The sequence below is a fragment of the Sinohyriopsis cumingii genome, chromosome 3, assembly GCF_028554795.1.
Source record: "Sinohyriopsis cumingii isolate HCF-2022 chromosome 3, ASM2855479v2, whole genome shotgun sequence".
In the NCBI taxonomy this organism is placed as follows: Eukaryota; Metazoa; Mollusca; class Bivalvia; order Unionida; family Unionidae; genus Sinohyriopsis; species Sinohyriopsis cumingii.
Window position 1 is genome coordinate 134,465,068 of NC_142963.1, and position 19,765 is coordinate 134,484,832.

Genomic DNA, 19,765 nt, shown 5'->3' on the forward strand with positions numbered 1-19,765 from the left:
CCTGGGCAAAACTCCTATAAATAATGTGGAGCAATGGAATCAAGTTCACTGAAGGTCTGAACATCATAAAGCCCCAATTTAACTGAAATCCAATGTACTTCAATATTGTCATGCTGCAGAAATTAGTTTCTTCGTGAATATGTTTCTTCATGAATAATTACCCATTCATATTACCTTAAAAGAACTACTATCTCACAAATCCAACCCTCCCAGACAACACTTTTAGCTATGCTAAAAAATAGAAGAGCTAAAAGTTATCTGCCCATCTAAGTGGCAGTTGGGCAGAGTGATCTACCCTTGATATAGGGAATGGGTATGAAACTGATCAATATCTCAGCAAAATACTACTTTCAGCAAAAAACCCATGCTGATATGACCATACATTTAGGAGTACCAATGACAGGAAGATTTTCAACATGGCTGCTGTGGTACCCATATTGGATGTCTAAGCAGCACATTGTCATTAAGGACCAATTAGACCTTGGAATGAATATTTGTGCAAAGTTTCATGACAATCATCCAAGTAGTTTAGGATGAGTAGAAATAACAAACTTATGGAAATGAATGGACAGACATCAGATGAAAGACAACAGACCATCCCATAAGCTATTTTGCTCTATGACCACCTGAGCTAAAAATTAAGTCTGTAATTTTATTTCTTAATTGGCTTGCTTGACAGCATTTATTACTAAATAGTGACACTCTGGAATAGAAACTGTTCTCATATCTTACTTCGAGTAGCGGACCATGGGTGCACACATTTTGACAAATTTCTTCTCCTCAAACAAATCCAGTGGTTTCTTATAAATATAGTTCCTATCATCTCCTTGGTCATTTTCCATCATACTGACTAAGGATGGATCATGCTGCTGAATCAACCAACACAAACTGCTGTTTCAAGTTGGAATTAATGTTGACATAATTCGCTTAGTAGTTATCTCACCAAAACGGACCTGAAAAAACAGTTCAAATTGAAATTATCCAAAGACATAGTGTAACCCTATTACTTCAATCACCTTTCTTTCCACCTCTTTGACCCCAATTAAGAAGGAGCCAGGATTAACAAAATTGTTCTAAGAATCATAGGAAGGAATGTATTTTCAATAGTTGTTATTTATATTTGGGACATTCATATAAATTGAGTCTAAGATTAAAGTGGTTTCACTTGTGTGACTGTAGAATTCACACCCTTATCATGGAGATCTGTCTATCTGGGTCCATTCTAGGAAGTGTGACTGCAGGAATCAAGCCAATTCATAAAACAAAGGGCACCATGAAAATCAAATGAATGGATGAAAACAGCAAATAATATTTTCAAGCCCTGTCCTTATCTCTTCATAAAATTTCTTATATACATGTATTTAGAACCCTTCCTAATTTTGCAATTGCATGGGTGTATATTTCCCCAAAACTGTTTCATTCTAAATTAGACCCTCATTTATAGTTTTTTTTAAAAAACACTGCATAACTTTTCTGAAAACATTGACTGGTCAACATTCACATCTTGTGTTGACCATGATGTGTACTGGTGCTAGGTTTCACAACAATGCACTGAAAACTGCATTCCAAACATTCTGTTATATATTCCATCTATTTTGTATGATGTAACGTTTTTTGTCACTTTTATGATAGGAGCTCCCTTGGTGGGGCTGTAATTTACCTTTGCTTGAGGCTCTTTTCGTCTGCAAGACTTTTTTGCCAAATTCTGAACACTGATTGGGAGACACAGCAAGCCTGTAAAAAAAACTGGATTGCCTGACCTCTGGGACTAGTCCAAAATCTCAGTTGGACCAGTTGCTTAAGGAAATAATTGAGTACTGTGAAAATGCATTTACTTTTCAAAAAGAAAACTGGCCATATGCTGTTTTAAAAGAAATAATCCACCCATTACCCATAAAGAATGCTTACTTACTATCCATTATCCAATGGACAATGGGGGAATTAGCAAAGGATTTCAGTACGTACCACCAACTTTAAGCACAACTGACACGGGTTGCTTAAAACACCATATATTATAGCAGCAAGATTAACATGGACTAGTTACCCTGTGATTGCTTCTAAGGCAATGTGTTTTCCAGAAATTTGCGTGTGTGCATCTGTGTGTGATTTTGGTTTTTTAATGTAACTTTTTAAAAAAATCAGTCATATTGCTACAATGTCTGCAGTGTGGCACTTTATAGTAATGTTTAGCACTGAAGCATCATGCCATGGACATGTAGCATATTGTCACATTATCCTGACACCAGGCCAACCAGTCCTAACACTAACCTCTTAATGCTGAGCGCCAAGTGAGGCAGCTGTTAATACCATTTTGATCAGTCTCTGGTATGACCTGGCTGTGGTTTGAACCTGCGACCAAGGTGGATGCTCTAGCCACTTAGGCCAACAGATGTAATAAATATGCAAGCTTCAGCATGAAATAACCATGAGGTCAAGATTTTGTAAAACGTGACCAAAGACCAATATTAAAATGGTGGATGGTACATGTGTATGAATGCATGCTGTGAATTTATTTGAAATAATATCATAAAGTTGAGTTCAATTTTGAATTCTGCACACACAAATTATGGAGAAAAAACAAATATTAAATTTTAAGAGCAGCATAATTTTAACATGTGTATGACCCAAAAATAGAGTTTTTCATACAAACGGGGTGGGGTGGGGTTGATAAAATGCATAGAAAGGCTTCCGAAGTACCTGGAACACAGGAAAAGTCTATTTATTCTTATAGCTGAATGTTCACCCACAATTTATTATACCCACAAGTAAGAAATATGCAGATGTCAGCTTGAAATAACATGAAGTAAAGATTTTGCCAAAAGTAGCTAAGACCAATATTAAAAATTGTGGACGGTGCATGCATGTGTTTGAATGCTTCCTGAGAACTTATCTAAAAATATATCGTGAAAATGAAATATTTTTTTTTATATTCAGCACAATTGAATTCACAGAAAACATTCCATTTTTTGATTTCTAAAATTATGAAAAATTCATCCCCTGTTGCTTACCAATGTACATAATATACTCTTAAAGTTAAACTATTTCAAAGATTCGATGAAGCCATAAAAACAAAAGAAGGAAAAAAAACGAAAACATACTGGCATGCCGTTTCAAGCACAAGCAAGGAATCATTTCTGTCAAGTAATCAATATTGGACTTGACCACTACACTAATTTACACACAAGAACTTATTAGTCCCACAATTATTTATTATTGTGCGAACTTGCATTTGTGCGCCTGCATGCTCTGGTGCTTGATCAGAATCATGTTAGTATAGACGGTTATTGTCGATAATTAATAAAAGCAAGGTTTTAAACCACTAAGAAGATCAACGTGGTACCGTAGTCTGCTCTGACAGTTATGTAGGGATAAAAGCCGAAGCGTGCCGGGTGACACAGCCAATATGGATGCCAATTTACTCTATCAACTTGAGAAAGATGGTAAAGTCTGTTTATTTTGCGAATTTAAGATGTATTTGGCATCTTTTTATTTTATTATCAGCATTTTAATTTTTTTAAATGTTGTGATATATTTGTGCATAAAAAATATATATATTATTTAGCTTTCTCATTAGTTTTGGAAGAATCCATATAAAAATAAAAGAAGTATACTTACTCAGGACTAAGTAAATCCACAGGAGTCTGATATAGACCTCTCCAGTGGCCTAGTGGTTAGAGCGTCCTCCTCGGACAACCGGCTTTGCAAGCTGCATATTTTGCACCATTTTGTAAATTGATTATAATTTAGTGGGTAATGAAGTAGATGCTGATGTTTGATAGAAATAATTAACCCATTTAAGTCATAACTGATTCCTTTTTCATCAGGCGATCATAAACATCAAAGATAATTTCAAAACAGTCAAATTTTGATTCAGTTATTTACACCGAAGTGACCTCTTACCTCTGTACAGTTTATATTGACTTTACATAGTCCGATAAGTTATAAACAGTAGTCAGGCGAATGTTGATAATTGGTGCACATGGTAAATTTATCACTGCATGCTCAGTAGGAAATATGCTGGAGACTTAAGACTAATGCCCCAACCTAAATCAATATGAATCATAAAAATATTCATGCTGGAATTTACATGCACCAGAAACGGCTCAAATTTAAATTCCAAACATTAAAACTTGAGGGTACACATCTATTGAGAACTCTGTCCAGTATGATAAATCTATATATCAGTTGAGTGTGCTGGAGAATCTTATAACTTTTGATATCTAGGGATAATGCATCTTCACAAGCCAAGGGTCAGCAATTGACTGAATTCCCCATTGACCATTGGCATATATACCTAGCCAAAACAGCTGTTAACAAATTCTAATATAGGATGAAGAATTTGCGTCCATAGAAGCAAAGGTAATTTAACAGTCATGGAGTCCATTTTGACAAAAAATATAATATGTGTGTATTTCAATCTTCGAGGTTAATAAAAAAATTGTTAGTCCTTTGGAAATAACCTCACCCCTGCACATTTTTCCAAAAGGAATTTTGGCCATAATGGTTGTTGTTGTAGTTGTTGTAGGGTTTAACGCCATTTTTCAGCACACAATAGGCTATGCATGGCGGCCAGTATTAATGGTGGAGGAAGAACCCGGGAAAACCCTGGGATGAACCACCGACCCTTGAGAAGCTACTGGCAAGCTTTCTCACATACCCACATTGGCCGAATCCTAGACTTGAACCCACGCAGACAGAGGTGAGATGGCAGTGATCTGTAAGGGCCATAATGGAAAGGATTTGTGGTGAAATAGAGGGTAGAGTGGCTCTGTGTGATATTTTTAGAGCCATTCTTCTTAGAGCTAACCACCAATCCCTCCCATTATGGCACAGATCCATATCCTTTAACCCCCTACATTTACTGGAGGTGAAGGATATCTGCATGGTTAGAGAGACATTGTAATTATAATTACATAAATAATTTGCATTTGTCAGATATAGCTTGCTGTAGATCTGAAGCCAGTAACTATTAGCGAAAAATGTGCAAAGTAGCCATAACTGAATCATGCTTTCTGGTTTATGTTGTTTTTGTAAAAATGATGTGTTTTAATGATTTGATGTCTAGTACTGCAACCCAGTAATGACTGATCACAACATTCAGAAAATCCAGACAATTTTTATGATAGTAAAAATTTGTATGATTTGCATCAAAAACAGAGTTGGTCAGGAAATTGGAAAGAGGGATAAACTTTTTAGGCCTTACATGACATATTAGATTTTCAAGAGGGTGACTTTTATTGTGTTAACATGCCTTATATGGAGGTAAAAAAAAATGTTCATGAAAGTTTAAATTGGAGAAATTAACATGTAACATGTTTTGTATGAAAGCCTCTGTGATTAGTCCTAACTGTTTTTCTAGGTTGTTGTTGCTGTTTTAGGTTTAATGCCATTTTTCAGCACATGAAAGGCTATACAGGGATGGTCCTGGCTTTTAAAAAGCTGTCACCAAAAAAATCGCCAACCTCAATATTTTGTCGCCAATTTTCAAAAAGTGTCGCCAGAACAAGTAGTGTACATTTTTTGAAGTGTTAATTTAGTCTATTAATGTAACAGGCAATGAAAATTACAAAAGATGGGTTAGTTAATACTCTAAGTACAATAAGCATTAACAAAATGTTACAAAGTGTTATATGAAGATCCGTCGCGATCTTAGGGCTGCCAACTTGTTGAATGCAGTTTCAAAGTCTAATTTTTCACATCTGTACATGCTGATTCTCATTAAATTCTCGAGAGATGAGATGCAGAGTTTATTTCTGATGTCAATTTTTATGAGGTTCATCTTACTGAATCCACGTTCACAGTCTACAGTGCTGACAGGTGACACCAGTAGTCTCTCGGCAGCCCCCCCCCCTTATGGCTAGCTTCACAAAGCTTGTAGCGTATTGCTTCCTAAATCCCAAGAATGATCACTGAATACTGTATAAATTTTCTCGACAAGAAAAATAGGATCTCCATTCCCACGAATGAAACTTACATGAGTCAACACCTGGCAATATTGGACCGTATATATAAGCATAAATTCACACCCAATTCAGGGATTCTTTCACTCCTGTATTTTGAGAAATAAATAATTATTATTAATTATGCAAAACTATTCTTTTTCTTGCTATTTCTTGTTGCAGAGTTTAAGTCTCTGCAGCCATAACACGGATTGATGGCAAAAGGAAAAGATCAATGAGTAAAATGCTGCACTGGCAACAGATATAATTGTGATTGAGATTTTTTCCATTTGCTTCATATTTATACGCAATAGTCGGTACTTCAAAGGTTATCAGTTTTCTATGAAGGTTCAGCAAAACTATTGCATTGGTATATGTAAAAAAAAAAACAACAACAGAAGGATTAGCCATTCAATTAATTGTATCTGTTCTATTCGTGTCTTCAGAAGTCGGTCAGTTGTAGGTATAGTTCGGTAGCATGATTGACAGTATCACAGCCCAGATGTCAGCATAAGCAGATTATGATGTAACAATGCACTGTAAAGATGGGGTTGTCAATACAAACAAAGGATCGTTTGTGTAACAGATTGATTCCAATGCATTGCTTAGTCAAGTTTGTGGCTTCCTTTCATTCTCCCTTTTAATTTATCCAGTCAAAATCCATGATTGTATGTACAAATTAAATAACCAAAAAGTCTGTCGCAAAAAAAATCGCCAGATGGGATATTTTTGTCGCCAATAAAAAAAAAAAATCGCAATTTGCGACATTGGCGAAGCCCAGGAAGATCCCTGCTATATATGGCAGCCAGCATATCTAGTGGAGGAAGAATAATCCTGGAAAAACCCAACAACCTACAGGAAACTACAGGCAAGCTTTCTCACATGCCCATGCAGGTCGAGCCTGGGACTTGTACCCATGCAGACAGAGGTGAGATGCTGGGACTTGTACCCATGCAGATGGAGGTGAGATGTTGGTGATCTGTAAAGGTGAAGGCTGTAGACCACTTGCCTAGCTGGGGCCCCATTTCTCTAGGTATATGTAATGAGGAATCACTTTGCATCAGTTTCTTTTCAGCTGTAACTAGTCAAAATGGGAAGCTGCAGATACTGTTTTGGCCAGCAACATATGTCCGTGGTTGATGTTGAACAAAGTGGAATGTTGGCTTATGGCTAGTAGAGATAAGGATACTTGAAAAAGACTAGTACAACACTATCATAAAGTATTTTCCAGTAATAACTAAAGTTCTCCACCATATACAGTTAGTAAACTTTGTGGATGGCATGTACATGGGGTAAAGAAGAACCCTTTTGACTTCATTTGCAAAGGTCAAAGGTCAGGATCACTGGCTGAAGAAGAAAAATGTTTTCTTTCTACACAGTAACTTAAATTCTCCAAGGTCCATGGCTACCAACATTAGTGGATGACTTGCATTTTGGAATAATATGAACCCCATCAATTTGGGGGTCAAATGATAACGTCACTCACTGAAGGGAGAAAATTGGGTTTGTCAATAATAAATCCAATTCTCCATCATCTTTGGTTATTAGACTTTATGATCAGAGGCCAGGGTATCTGTGATTAAAAGAAGAAAATGGTTTCTGCACAATAACATTATTTCTGCATCAGAGGCCTGGATCAAACTTTGTGGATGGTTTGTACATTGGGTAAAGGAACAAGGCTGTTGATTTTTTGGTATGTGAAGATCAAAGGTTAAGGTCACTCAGATTAAAAAAAGAAAGTGGTTTCTGCACAAAAATTTTAATTATTTACATCGATGACTATTTAATTATCAGACTGGCATATAAAGTACTTTTAACTTTCTTATTTTTGTTTTTTATGTGTAAATAATGAAGTTTATGGAATTTTTTTTATAAATTTTCTTTTTTTGTGATAATATAGAATTGTTTTATTGATTTCTCAATTTCATATGATATAACCACTTATGGAAGAAAATCTTAGAAAAATTTTTGCTTTATTTTTTTAAATATAGATACTTTCAAGAAGTTCCTTGAGGAATCTTTTGATGTTAAAAATCATGCAAACAAAACTATTCAAGGGAGAGCAATCTCAGAGCAGTTATCAAAGCTAGCGGAGGGGATATCCTTGTTGGACAAAGAAATTCATTCACAGGTGAGATATGAGCCGAGGAAGTGTATTTATGGATTTATAAAATATTGTAAATTTTCTAAAAAAGTTTTTGTTATCAAACAGTTTCATTAGATATTCTGCAGTTTGTTTAGGAGCACAAAGTTGAAGCAAATTTATTTCCTTCATAGTCAGAAATTGTTGTAACATTTAGTAAGCTTTTACAAAAGGAAATTACCCAGAAGTCCTTTGGTGAAATAAAAGCATGAAGAAATAGTGTCTAGGCAGTACCTGCATATAGCCATAAAAAATAAGGTAAAATAGGCAATATTTTTTAAAAAATTGCTGAAAATTTAACATTGTTTCCTATACTTTGTTCTTAACTGAATGCCATTTCTTTATCATACAATAACTTGGTTTGGAAATTATTTTGATAATTTAAGCTATTAGCTCACTATCCACATTTATCAACTTTTTGTTTAATCAGATTGTCAGCCGTCATGAAGATTTGCTATCACAGGCAACAGGTGTGGAAACTTTAGAAGGTAAGTCTAAAAATACAGCTGATTTTAAATAGTTTAATGACAGTGGAAACATGGAAAAACTTCCCATTAAATCAATAACTCATTAGTTAGAAATGTCATGTCACTGCCTTTTAGTAGTTTTTGGACATTCCATAAACAAAATGGTCCGGTAATAAGAGGATTGGTCATAGGACATTCCATTGACTTAATAGACCAGAAACTAGAGGACTGGTGATAGGACATTCCATTGACTTAATAGACCAGAAACTAGAAGACTGGTGATAGGACATTCCATTGACTTAATAGACCAGAAACTAGAGGACTGGTGATAGGACATTTCATTGACTTAATAGACCAAAAACTAGAGGACTGGTGATAGGACATTTCATTGATTTAATAGACCAAAAACTAGAGGACTGGTGATAGGACATTCCATTGACTAGAAAAACCAATAAATAGAGGACTGATGATAGGACATTCCATTGACTTAATATACCAAAAACTAGAGGACTGGTGATGGGACATTCCATTGACTTAATAGACCAAAAACTAGAGGACTGGTGATAGGACATTCCATTGACTTAATAGACCAAAAACTAGAGGGCTGGCGATAGGACATTCCATTGACTTAATAGACCAGAAACTAGAGGACTGGTGATAGGACATTTCATTGACTTAATAGACCAAAAACTAGAGGACTGGTGATAGGACATTTCATTGATTTAATAGACCAAAAACTAGAGGACTGGTGATAGGACATTCCATTGACTAGAAAAACCAATAAATAGAGGACTGGTGATAGGACATTCCATTGACTTAATATACAAAAACTAGAGGACTGGTGATAGGACATTCCATTGACTTAATAGACCAAAAACTAGAGGACTGGTGATAGGACATTCCATTGACTTAATAGACCAGAAACTAGAGGACTGGTGATAGGACATTCCATTGACTTAATAGACCAAAAACTAGAGGACTGGTGATAGGACATTCCATTGACTTAATAGACCAAAAACTAGAGGACTGGTGATAGGACATTCCATTGACTTAATAGACCAAAAACTAGAGGACTGGTGATAGGACATTCCATTGACTTAATATACCAAAAACTAGAGGACTGGCGATAGGACATTCCATTGACTTAATAGACCAAAAACTAGAAGACTGGTGATAGGACATTCCATTGACTTAATAGACCAAAAACTAGAGGACTGGTAATAGGACATTCCATTGACTAGATAAACCAATAAATAGAGGACTGGTGATAGGACATTCCATCGACTTAATAGACCAAAAACTAAAGGACTGGTGATAGGACATTCCAGTGACTTAATAGACCAAAAACTAGAGGACTGGTGATAGGACATTCCAATGACTTAATAGACCAAAAAGTAGAGACTGGTGATTGAACATTCCATTGACTAGATAAACCAATAACTAGAGGACTGGTGATAGGACATTCCATTGACTAGATAAACCAATAACTAGAGGACTGGTGATAGGACATTCCATTGACTAGATAAACCAATAACTAGAGGACTGGTGATAGGACATTCCATTGACTAGATAAACCAATAACTAGAGGACTGGTGATTGGGCATTCCATTGACTTGATAAACCAGTGACTAGAGTACTGGTGATAGGACATTCCATTGACTTAATAGACCAAAAACTAGAAGACTGGTGATAGGACATTCCATTGACTTAATAGACCAAAACCTAGAGGACTGGTGATAGGACATTCCATTGACTAGATAAACCAATAACTAGAGGACTGGTGATAGGACATTCCATTGACTTAATAGACCAAAAACTAGAGGACTGGAGATAGGACATTCCATTGACTTAATAGACCAAAAACTAGAGGACTGGTGATAGGACATTCCAATGACTTAATAGACCAAAAACTAGAGGACTGGTGATAGGATATTCTATTGACTAGATAAACCAATAACTAGAGGACTGGTGATAGGGTAATAGCAATTGCACTGTCATATCATCATTTATAGATTTAGTGCCAACTAATTGGATTTAGAACCAGCACCAGCTGACTGTTGCATTCTGTCAAAAAAGTAAAATAAAATAAAATATTCTAATCATTAATTAATGGTTGAAAGTACTCTTATTGTAGAATATATATATATATATATATATATATATATATAATTGGTTGTCCAGTGTAGAGCACCACAATGATCCCATATTTGGGTGCATAGTTCCAGGAAATCTGAATACGTTCGCAACAGGCAATGAAAACAATCAATCATACAGTATCAGCCATAAATCAACTTGTCCAGTTCCATGACTTGCATAACACTGCCAAGCTTGTCATTCATAAAAACTTACTGTCAATGATGCACAGTCTAAACAGGCACTCTCTTTACAATACAGCACTTATCAGTTGGTCTGCAACCTAAGCGCATTTAATCATCTCTCTTATGCTCTTGGGTTTGCGATGGAATGCAACGAATCTTAACTCTGTCCATTGTGGAGACTACATGATCAATATGGACTAGCAAGAGCAAACCACTCAAATGGCTTCCAGAAGTTCTGCAATTCACCTACCACAAGTTACAAGCAGCAGGTGAGTTATATTTTGAAGCAAGACTTGGTTTCTCATGTTATCACTCCTTTCTTCTCAGTCACCTTGTCAACAAGAACATCTCCGAATGCATATCCTTTCAAGATTCAGCCAACTAGGTCTGGAATCAGTGTTCAGTTAAAAAAGAATGCGTCCCACATGAATGAGAATTAAATTTATGCAGTGGTGAGGTTGCATCCTGAAGGCATGGAAGCCACTTTGGACTCACATTGGCTATACCACTTCAAGCACAACCAGCAATCACGATTGCTTCAGATGTGAACACAGAGGGTGGGGGGAGCAAGTCTCCTACCATTTCAGACTACATAGGAGCTTGGCCCCATGAGATCATTATTTACTTATCAACATCATTGAGATGGAAACCATTTTGAGAGTTTTTCATTCATGACTGGAGAACCTACATGGGAATGGAGTTATTTTTCTGTCTGATAACTTCACTATGATGACTTTTCTCAAACAGCAGAGTGGAACAAGCACTCAGATATTTGTATTCTTGTTTGGGATTTTCTAGAGTGGTGTCTTCATTGACAATCCGTGCTTAAGTTCAGTATTTACTTAGCTGGCTAATGTATTGGCAGACTCATGGTTCTGCAAGAAGGAAATAATACAAATGGAATTATCTCTTCATCCCTCATTTTTTGTTCAGTGGACATTTGATGGGATTCTACTATGATAGACCTATTGGTGGCAAGGTGGAATGCCAAAACCTTAACATTTGTCTCACCAATCCTAGAAACAAAAGGCCAGAATAACCAATGCTATTTCTATACATTGGAGTGGCTGAATGTATACACTGCTCAAACAAAACTTGATCTGGATGGGAATACAGGAATCAGCAAATCTGAGTGTCTCCTAATCCTAATTACTACACTCGAATGAGAAAGACTGGAGCAACCTCATCCACAAGTGTGATGGCTATCCACCTTAGACGTGTACAAAGGCAATGGAATATAATCTCAATGGAGTGCACAAGGTACTTTAACCAATATTTTCACCCATACCTCAAGCGCTAACTTCCTCTGACTCTTTGATGAGAAACAATTAGCACCAACCACAATTAAACCTACCATTCCACAATCAATGGTTTACTGTATTATCATACAAACCAAAGCTATCATGGTATTAACCTGGCAGAATGAGACACCATTTGAACCACTCTCAAGAGCTTACTTAGTTCACCTATCTGTCAGTCCTGCTTCCTCACTACTTTGGCAGTCAGCAATACATTCTTGTTGGTGGACCCATCTATCTGCAGTTCTACCATGGTGGGTCAGTATCTCTCATGAAACCCAGTTTTCATTACCAAGAACAGAATTACTTTCATAATTCCTGTCTGTTATGGACACTTCATCTAAAGGTCATTGACAGGACCCAGTGCAAGCTCTGAAGTGGTATTTCAGGAATATCATGCTGTTGCATCGAGGGAGATTATGTCTCATGTTTTGGAAGGATGATAGATCAACATAATTCATTTTCAGCTTGAATAAAGTGGGCTATCTCTCCTGCAAATCAGACTGAACCCATCCCAGTGAATTTGAACCACTTATTAGCTCATAAGTTAGGATAGCACCATATGAGTGAACCTGTTCTCTTTATCCATGCAATGGGATGTAGACTTTTCTGCTTTTTTGAGAGATATCTCATCCTAAAAGACTCAAGTCAGTCTGGAAGAACCTTTACATGTGGCGCAAAGGTTACCTTTCTAGACTATTCGACAGCTTCACACAGATGTGGCTTCATGATTTTGCTGGAGTTGCAGAACGGAAATTTTCCCATTTGTAGCAATTCCCCAACAGATCAAATCTTTTCCAGTCTGGCTATCTTGAAGCTGTCTCACATACCATTGAGAACCAGAGAAGGTCTTTTCAAGGTACAGGTGTGTATCTCCCTCCACCTCTTAGCCATTCTTCCATGGTATTATGATTTGGTAACATAATTAAAGAAGAAACCACTTTTTTTTCTAGTAAAATATGTTTCTCTGAGAATATTTACCTAATTATAATACACATACACCCTCCCAGCCTCCCTGCAGGTATATCCATATAGAGAGTGTGCCTTATGCTTCTGTAGTAACTGAGATTTACTTATCTTTATTATCAAGGGGAGATTACTTCACCCAGCTGCCACCTAGATGGGCAGATAACTTGTAGCTTCTTTAGCTTAAAGTGTTATCTGTGTTTGCTGGATTTGTGAGGTAGTAGTAGTTCTCTTAAGGTATTATGATTGGGTAAGTATTCTCAAAGAAACATTTTACTTGAAAAATTGGTTTCTAAGTCAGTGGTTAAAACAGCTTGTGATATTAGATCAGTGATCTTCCGTCCATGAGATAAGATTTATGGTCAAAGGCTATGATGAAGAGTTATAGAAATGCACTTATTTTGTGAACAGTTAAGTAAAAGATGTTAGATAGTATTTTTGTTACCATATTTGGTAACTTGGAGTTTCTCAAAAATATAAGAATTGATTTGAAGACTAACAATTGTAAAAGATAAAATGAGCGAAGAAACAGACTTTGCTTGAATTCCTTGAAATTTATTTCAGTTAGAGAAAGTCCATCTCCTTTGGAGACTTTTGTAGCATTTATTTATTATTGTCTATGGGAAAAGGTAAATGATGTCATGACAGTTATTAGATTTTTTCATTTTCTACAAATTTTGTTGCAGTTTATGTGAATAGTCTGCACATGGTATGAAGAATGTTGATTACTTTTTAAGTGGTGTTAAATTTAAGATGTAATTTTGGCAACAGGAAGAAGTTATCCTAAGGGCAACTCAAAATCATGAACTTTGAAATTTTTTTGTCTGCATTCTGACTGAAACATAATCATGTTGAATTGTTGAAAATTTCAGGTGTCTTGCAAATGATGCAGACAAGAATACAGTCTTTATTGGCAGCAATGGACAGGTGGGTACAAATTTGCATCTGTTGATACTATTTTTAGCTCAACTTTACAAAGTAGATGAATGCTATTGTACTTACTTTGGTTTTGGCTAAATGTGTATGTGAATGTACATTAGTTGTATTCTTACTTATGATTTTGCATTTAGCTTATGACCATGCTGTATGCATACTGTTTGTCTTAGAATAGTGAGACTTGGTGACTGGATGCCTCTTAATAAGTTCTTGACACTTCTTGCAAAAGAAGGTCTTTGCGACCTATATTTTTTACTTCATTCAATTTGTTGAAATTTTGTGTTTAAAGTTTGTTAGTTGCTGTATATCATTTAGTACTACACCCTTACACCAAAGAAGATCATGATGACCTATAATTTATGCTTTATTAACATAGGTTGACCATTTTTATTTAGTTTGTGAATACATAGGTATTTCTGTGCTATATCCATCCTATCCTAGAAAGAAGCTCCTCTCTGTCCATTGAATTTTAAAGTGGGAATAAATGTGGCATTCAGTGTCAAACTTTACATAAGAATGACTATACACTGTAGATTGTTATAAGTGCATCTTGTTTTCAAATCATTATATAGTACCGCTACTTTGATGTCATAGGAAAGAATATTCTTTTTTATTGTTTCATGTCTTTATGCCCTGTTGCAGTATGGATGGATGGATGGATGGAAATTAAAACATCTTTAATTAGAAAAGGGGTCAACATTTAATTGTCTGGATCACTTAGTAAAAATTTATTTCCAATAATATTAGAATTGTTTTGGGTGTTTTTGGCGACTGCAAATGGCTAGAAGCTTCATATAAATGATCTTTGCAATCATTGTTTACACTCTGATGTTGTTTGCTGAATAAAGTTACTGGATGGTTCAGTTTTTCAGTAGCATGCTGTAAACCTATGTAAGCTAGTCAAAAGACCAGACAAATTGTCCTTTTTAATAATGGTGTCCCTTGCATAGAACAAGTCAGATAGATGAGGTGGTGTTGTACCTCCTGAAGGGTGAACCTCAATGGAGCACATTTTTATAAAATATATAAATTTCCACCCAGTGAGACATTGGTATTTTGTTGTGGACTGCTCAAAGAAACTGTATGACGATGTACCACCAGAGAAACTTTTGTGCTAAGGTGCCATAAAACACTACTACATACACACATGATGTGCCATTGGTGTCTTCCCTAAGGTGCCATAAAACACTACTACATACACACAGGATGTGCCATTGGTATCTTCCCTAAGGTGCCATAAAACACTACTACATACACACAGGATGTGCCATTGGTATCTTCCCTAAGGTGCCATTAAACACTACTACATACACACAGGATGTGCCATTGGTGTCTTCCCTAAGGTGCCATAAAACACTACTACCTACACACTGGATGTGCCATTGGTGTCTTCCCTAAGGTGCCATAAAACACTACTACCTACACACATGATGTGCCATTGGTATCTTCCCTAAGGTACCATAAAGCACTACTACATACACACAGGATGTGCCATTGGTATCTTCCCTAAGGTGCCATAAAACACTACTACATACACACAGGATGTGCCATTGGTATCTTCCCTAAGGTGCCATTAAACACTACTACATACACACAGGATGTGCCATTGGTGTCTTCCCTAAGGTGCCATAAAACACTACTACCTACACACTGGATGTGCCATTGGTGTCTTCCCTAAGGTGCCATAAAACACTACTACCTACACACATGATGTGCCATTGGTATCTTCCCTAAGGTACCATAAAGCACTACTACATACACACAGGATGTGCCATTGGTGTCTTCCCTAAGGTGCCATAAAACACTACTACATACACACAGGATGTGCCATTGGTATCTTTCCATCTCATGGGTTATGTCCTCAAATTTCCCTGCTGCTCTTTATTTCCTGACATTACATGTTCCAATATAGATGTTATCTCATGCCTCTACTTTGATAGCAGTTGCACCAGTAACATACTCAATACCTCCATCCTTGTGTCCAGTGATGGCACACTCATTGGTAACTGGAGCTGTGACTGATTTGGTATGAGGGCTATATCTATTGTCATTTCATGATCCCTGACATATAATGGACAGTTTCAAACTGTTGGAGCTCATTGATGTACACGATGTTGACCACAGTCAGTATCCATATTACTGTATGGCTCACCCTGGTTTTGAACATGTTGCCACTGAGTTCATCTTGGAACCCTTCCACCCTGGATGTTGACTTCAATTTGGAAGACTTCTGCCTTATGATGTTATATTACCACCACCCTATTGCTGTCATAGGTGGGAAGACTAGTGGAGACGGGAGTATTTTAAATCTTCCTTTGCAAGTTTTATCTTGCCCACTGCCTGTCAAGTCCAAGCAAGTTCTTAATGCTGAGCATCAAACAAGGTAGCTCTTGGTGCCATTTTTGCTTTCTTTTATCTTAGGATGGCTTTCAAGAGAGATCAACAGATGAAGGACACAGGATTTACTTCAGTGGGCATGAAGACAAACAAGAGCATGGGAGTCAGATTTATGGTACATAAGGACATTGTAAGTGCAGTCATGGGTTGTTGACCAGTGTCTAACAGGATGATTACCATCTGCTTTAGGGTATCTCCCTTCAACATCACCATCATTGAAGTTTATGCCCCAAAATCTAAACATGATGATGAGGAAGTGGATGAGTTCTAAAACCAGCTTCAAACTCTCATTAACCAGACATCCAAGAAAGATGTTCGTTATTCAAAGAGACTGGAATGCCAAGGTAGGTGATGATGCACAGACAGAAGGGTAAGAAGTCTGTGGTCCATACTGTAAAGCACAGACTAATGAGAGAAGACTCTAGCTCCTGGACTATGTCACCTTCAATAACCTAGTGCAAACTATCACTCTTGTTCCCCCACAAACTATTTAGAAGATGGACTTGGCACATTCCAGACAGAAAACATCACAACCAGATTTACTACATTTTGGTGAGGAAGCACTTCAGGTTTAGCTTTAACATTGCCAGAACACATAGCATCCCAGGAGCTGACATAGAAAACAATCATGATTTACTGATGATGACTATCAAACTTCATTTGCAGAAGGCCAAGATGCCAAGACAACTAAGGGTCAAGTTTGAGCTTGAAAAACTTAAAGACCCTAGCATGTCATAAGCATTTGAAGTATCAGTAGGTGGTAAATTTGCACCACTCACAATTCTGGCTGCTGAAAAAAAAATCTAGACTCTTTGAGCACCACCTTCAACATTGTAATAATAGGCACAGCCAGCAAGGTCCTTGGCAAGCATCATAGGATAAAAAAGCCCTGGGTCACAGCAGATATCCTTGACCGCTCTGATTTGAGGAGAAAACTGAGATGGAAGCAAGAAGACCATGAAGGAGCAGAAAATTATAGGGAGATTAATTTCAGGATTAAGAAGAGCTTAAAGAAAGCAAGGGACCAGTATAAGGAAGTAGAGAAAAGCCTGAGACAGAATAACAGTAAAAGGGCATACCGGTTTGGTAAAGACCAAACAACAGAGAAACAGGAGATCTACCACAATCCAGGACAAGGCTGGTAAGAGTTTCACAGAAGATAAAGAGATTCATAACAGATGGATGGAATCAGAGCTTTACAACCAGGAGACATCTGGAGACCTGTGCTAAACTTCCCACTGACCACAACAGAGGCTGACCACCTGATACTCAGGAAAGAAGTAGAGGCACTAAAAAAAGGGAAGTCAGCTGGGGTAGACGGTATACCATCAGAACATGTTCAAGCAGGAGGAACCTCCATGATAGGTGTCCTCACAACAATCTGCAACAAAATATGGCAAACAGGAGAAGGGACCTCTCCATGGACCCCAGTCTCTGATTATCACACTTCGTAAGAAAGGGAATCTGCAGCTGTGTCAGAACTACCGAACAGTTAGCCTCATCTGTCACCCATGTAATGTTATGCTTAATTTCATCCTCAGAATGAAACCTCAAGCAGAGCACATCATTGCTGAAGAACAGGAAGGTTTCACAGTACAACATAGCACTATAGAACAGATCTTCAGTCATAGAATCCTTGGTTAAAAGTATCTGCAACATCAGCATAACCTCTATCATGTCTTCATTGACTTCAAGAAGGCTTTTGACAGGGTATGACATGCAGCCCTGTGGGCCACCATGCAGTTATACAACATAAATGCATACTAATCGGGCACCATAGAAAACCTGTATGACAAAATGACCAGTGTAGTTCTCATCAGTGGCAACACAGGAGATTGGTTCAGAATCACAGTCAGAGTCAGACAGGGGTGCCTTCTTTCACCCACTCTCGTCAACATGCACATGGAAAGAATCATGTAAACTGCCTTGGAAGACCTTGAGTGTTTAGAGGCAGAACATTCACCAGTCTGCTAATGATATTGATGGCATAGCAGGAGATAAACAATTGTTGTTATTGTTGTTGTTGTACGGTTTAACGCCATTTTTCAGCACACGATAGGCTATACATGGCGGACAGTATTAATGGTGGAGGAAGAAACCGGGAAGTCCCCGGAAAGAACCACTGACCCTCGAGAAGCTACTGGCAAGCTTTCTCACACACCCACATTGGCTGAATCCGAGACTCGAACCCATGCAGACAGAGGTGAGATGGCAGTGATCCGTAATGGTGAGCGCTTTAGGCCACTCGGCCACTCAGGGCCCCTAAACAAGAACTGGAAACCTTAGTGAACAATCTCAACCAAGCATCACTAAGGTATAGGATGGAGATCAGTGAAAGACTGGTCACAGTAACAAGCTTCAAATATCTAGGTGCTATAACCTCTGATGAAAGTTCCAAACCTGAGGTTCTTTCCAGGATTGCGCAGACAACAACTGCACTGGCTAGGCTGAAGCCTATTTCGAACGGCAACAACATTACACATGGATATAAGATCAAGCTTATGTTTTATTTGGGGATTTTGAATAGTGAGTAGTTCCTTTTGCTTAAAGTGGCCTAATTTGTGTGTTTTTGAAAAATTTAGAATTTTCAGTGACAAATGGGTTCTACAGAACACCACCCATCCACTCAAAACCCTTCTATAACTTTTCCCCTGTTGTGAACCAAGTAACATTCTCATGTTTCTGTCGACAAATAGTGTGAATAATTCTCTCATCTATTTTTATTTTCTGTGCAGAGTGCATCAGGCAGTTTATCTTGGAAAATAAAGATGGTGTGTTTACAATACCTGCAAACTATTGCCATAAAACGATACCTATATTGTCCAAACATGACTAATCCTACTATCCTAATATCTTTGTTTGAATGAAGTCACATATGCATTTCTGTCTGCAAGCAAATGTATAAAACTGTTTGTTTAGATGGATTTCAGTGATACAATTGCCATAATAAGTTGTTTTAGCTTGGTGCCAGAAGTGAAAGTAATAAAATTATTGTAAGTTGTGAATAAGTAGTTGTTGGTGGTAATGTTGGTCCTATGTTAATATTTAGTGATGTTTCCCTTTGCCCTAAGAAAACCATATCCTATATTATATGGAATGATAATAGTTCTGAAGATAATTATGCTGTAATATATTGTCTCTGATTTTCTGAACAACATTTTTTCACTTTGATTAGTACCAAATACTTTCTATTATGATTAAGTCCATGCTTGCTTACAAAAACACATTCAATGATTTTGGTTGATTGATTGATTGAATTTAGGTCATGTGCACCCAGAAGAGCATGTGCGACGTGATTTGG

The 19,765-nt window shown here is 37.2% G+C and overlaps 2 protein-coding genes across 4 annotated transcripts in view; one reads left to right on the top strand and one right to left on the bottom strand.

Annotated features, from left to right (window-relative positions):
- The window catches only part of LOC149803905 (tRNA-dihydrouridine(20a/20b) synthase [NAD(P)+]-like), a 33,033-nt gene extending 29,784 nt beyond the window's left edge, over window positions 1-3,249 (bottom strand). Inside the window, exons 1-2 of one of the 2 annotated variants that reach the window (XM_089953720.1) lie at window positions 3,099-3,249; window positions 733-953 (exon numbers count right to left, since the gene is read on the bottom strand). In XM_089953720.1, the coding sequence (XP_089809846.1) occupies window positions 733-845 (113 nt within the window). In that variant the 5' untranslated portion in view covers window positions 846-953; window positions 3,099-3,249. The remainder of the gene's footprint in view (window positions 1-732; window positions 954-3,098) is intronic. The other variant, XM_089953719.1, reaches the window with a different exon arrangement.
- Window positions 3,250-3,347: 98 nt separating this feature from the next.
- Window positions 3,348-19,765, top strand: part of LOC149803906 (conserved oligomeric Golgi complex subunit 5-like) — a 77,620-nt gene continuing 61,202 nt past the window's right edge. For both annotated transcript variants that reach the window (XM_089953716.1, XM_089953718.1), the window contains exons 1-4: window positions 3,348-3,440; window positions 7,931-8,070; window positions 8,513-8,570; window positions 14,004-14,058. In XM_089953716.1, coding sequence (XP_089809842.1) covers window positions 3,404-3,440; window positions 7,931-8,070; window positions 8,513-8,570; window positions 14,004-14,058 — 290 coding nt within the window. In that variant the 5' untranslated portion in view covers window positions 3,348-3,403. The remainder of the gene's footprint in view (window positions 3,441-7,930; window positions 8,071-8,512; window positions 8,571-14,003; window positions 14,059-19,765) is intronic.